The sequence below is a fragment of the Elephas maximus genome, chromosome 3 (assembly GCF_024166365.1).
Source record: "Elephas maximus indicus isolate mEleMax1 chromosome 3, mEleMax1 primary haplotype, whole genome shotgun sequence".
Taxonomy (NCBI): Eukaryota; Metazoa; Chordata; class Mammalia; order Proboscidea; family Elephantidae; genus Elephas; species Elephas maximus.
In genome coordinates this window covers 36,184,155-36,186,015 of record NC_064821.1, presented here as the reverse complement: position 1 = coordinate 36,186,015, position 1,861 = coordinate 36,184,155, and the positions used below count along the sequence as shown (strand labels likewise).

General features: G+C 47.6%; 1 protein-coding gene across 1 annotated transcript; it reads right to left on the bottom strand.

The window, feature by feature from the left end:
• Window positions 1-215: 215 nt before the first annotated feature.
• Window positions 216-1,160, bottom strand: LOC126072312 (olfactory receptor 2Z1-like). The gene has a single exon (XM_049877281.1). It carries the CDS (start codon window positions 1,158-1,160, stop codon window positions 216-218), a length of 945 nt encoding a protein of 314 aa, XP_049733238.1.
• Between the last annotated feature and the right edge of the window lie 701 nt (window positions 1,161-1,861).

Genomic DNA, 1,861 nt, shown 5'->3' with positions numbered 1-1,861 from the left:
GTTTAAAATTGAAAATAAAAGCCCTCTTCTTGTTTAAGTGATTGGGATCACTAATGTTTTCTATAAATCTAAAAGAAAAATATTGAGTCTAGGAGGAATAAGGGAGTTGGCTGGATAGTAAGTCTTGGACCAGATGAACTGCAAATGAGTACTTTTGAGACAGGTCTCAGATGTAATGGGGAGTCCCTGGGACAGCCCAGCACCTCCTTCTGAGGTCATCTCTTTGACTTGAAGCCAGCTTTGCCAAGGACCTTGACCAAAGCCATTTGTACTTCTCGGTTCCTCAAGCTGTAGATGAGGGGGTTGAGTGTGGGCGTGATGAGACTGTAGAAAAGAGAGATCATGTTGTCCTGATGTGGGCTGTGGTATGTGCCTGGCACCATATACATGAACAGGGCTGCCCCATAAAAAAGCCCGACCATAGTGATGTGCGAAGAGCAGGTGGTAAAGGCCTTGTGTCTGGCCTCTGCTGAGGGCATGCGGAGAATGACCCCCAACACATGGCCATAGGAGGTGGCAATGAGCGACATGGGCAGTAGCAAGATCAGCACCCCTGAGACAGAGAGCACCAACTCATAGGCAGAGGTGTCTTCACAGGAGAGTTTCAGCAGGGCAGGTAGTTCACAGAAAAAGTGGTCCACAGCGTGGGAGGCACAGAAGGGGAAGTGTAAGGTAATAGAGGTCTGGATGGTGGCAACAAGCACACCTGACAGCCAGGAGGTGCCCACCATGAACAAGCACACCTGGCGTCTCATTAGCACAGGGTAATGCAGGGGGTGGCACACAGCAACATAGCGGTCATAGGACATGAGGCACAGCAGGACACCCTCGGAGACTCCTATCAGCATTAGGAAGAACAGCTGAGCAGCACAACCCCCAAAGGATATGGATCCTTCTCTCTGCAGGAAGTTGGCCACCATCTTGGGGATGGTGACTAGGGGAAAACCAATGTCCAACAGGGAGAGTTGGCTGAGCAGAAAGTACATGGGCATGTGGAGCCGGGAGTCCATGCGGATCAAGAAGATCAGGATGGTGTTACCCAGCAGGCCCGTGGTGAACATGAAGGCCACGAGGGAAAAGAGGAGAAAGTGTGGTCTTGAGTGGCTGAAGATCCCCACAAGAATGAAGTCTAAGGTTATTGACTGATTTGCTTTCCTCATTTTCCAGGAGGCAACATTAATCTGCAGGAAGAATGGGACTTTTGGTGAGGAGTCTCGGTGGGGATGATAAATGAGTTTCATCTCATATACTGTCATGGGTTGGATTGTGTCCTCTCCCTACCAAATATTTTGTAAATCCTAACCCCAGTGGAGGAGACCCTGGTGGCATAGTGGTAAAGTGCTACAGCTGGTAACCAAAAGGTTGGAAGTTTGAATCTGCCAGCCGTTCCTTGGAAACTCTATGGGGCAGTTCTACTCTGTCCTATAGGGTTGCTATGAGCCGGAATCAACTCGACGGCAGTAGTTTTGGTTTTGGATGTAATCTCATTTGGGAATAGGGTTTTCTTTGTTATGTTAACCAGGCCATATCAGTGTAAGGTGTGTTGTAAGCCAACTACTTTTCATATCTAAAAAGAGCAGATAAGACAAGAATTAGGGAAGCACAAATGGAGAAATATTGCTGTCATGTGGAGATCACCAAGAGAACTGAGTCTTCCTCAGAAGCTGAAAGAGACAATTTTCCACCAGAGTGGACAGAGAAAGCCTTCTCCTAGAGCCAGTGCCCTGAATTCAGACTTCTAGCCTCCTGAACTGTGAGAAAACAAATTTATGTTTATTTAAGATGCCTACTTGTGGTATTTCTGTTATAGCTGGTGCTAGGGAACTAAGACACAAGCCAGCTGCATTGTTTGGTTATGGCT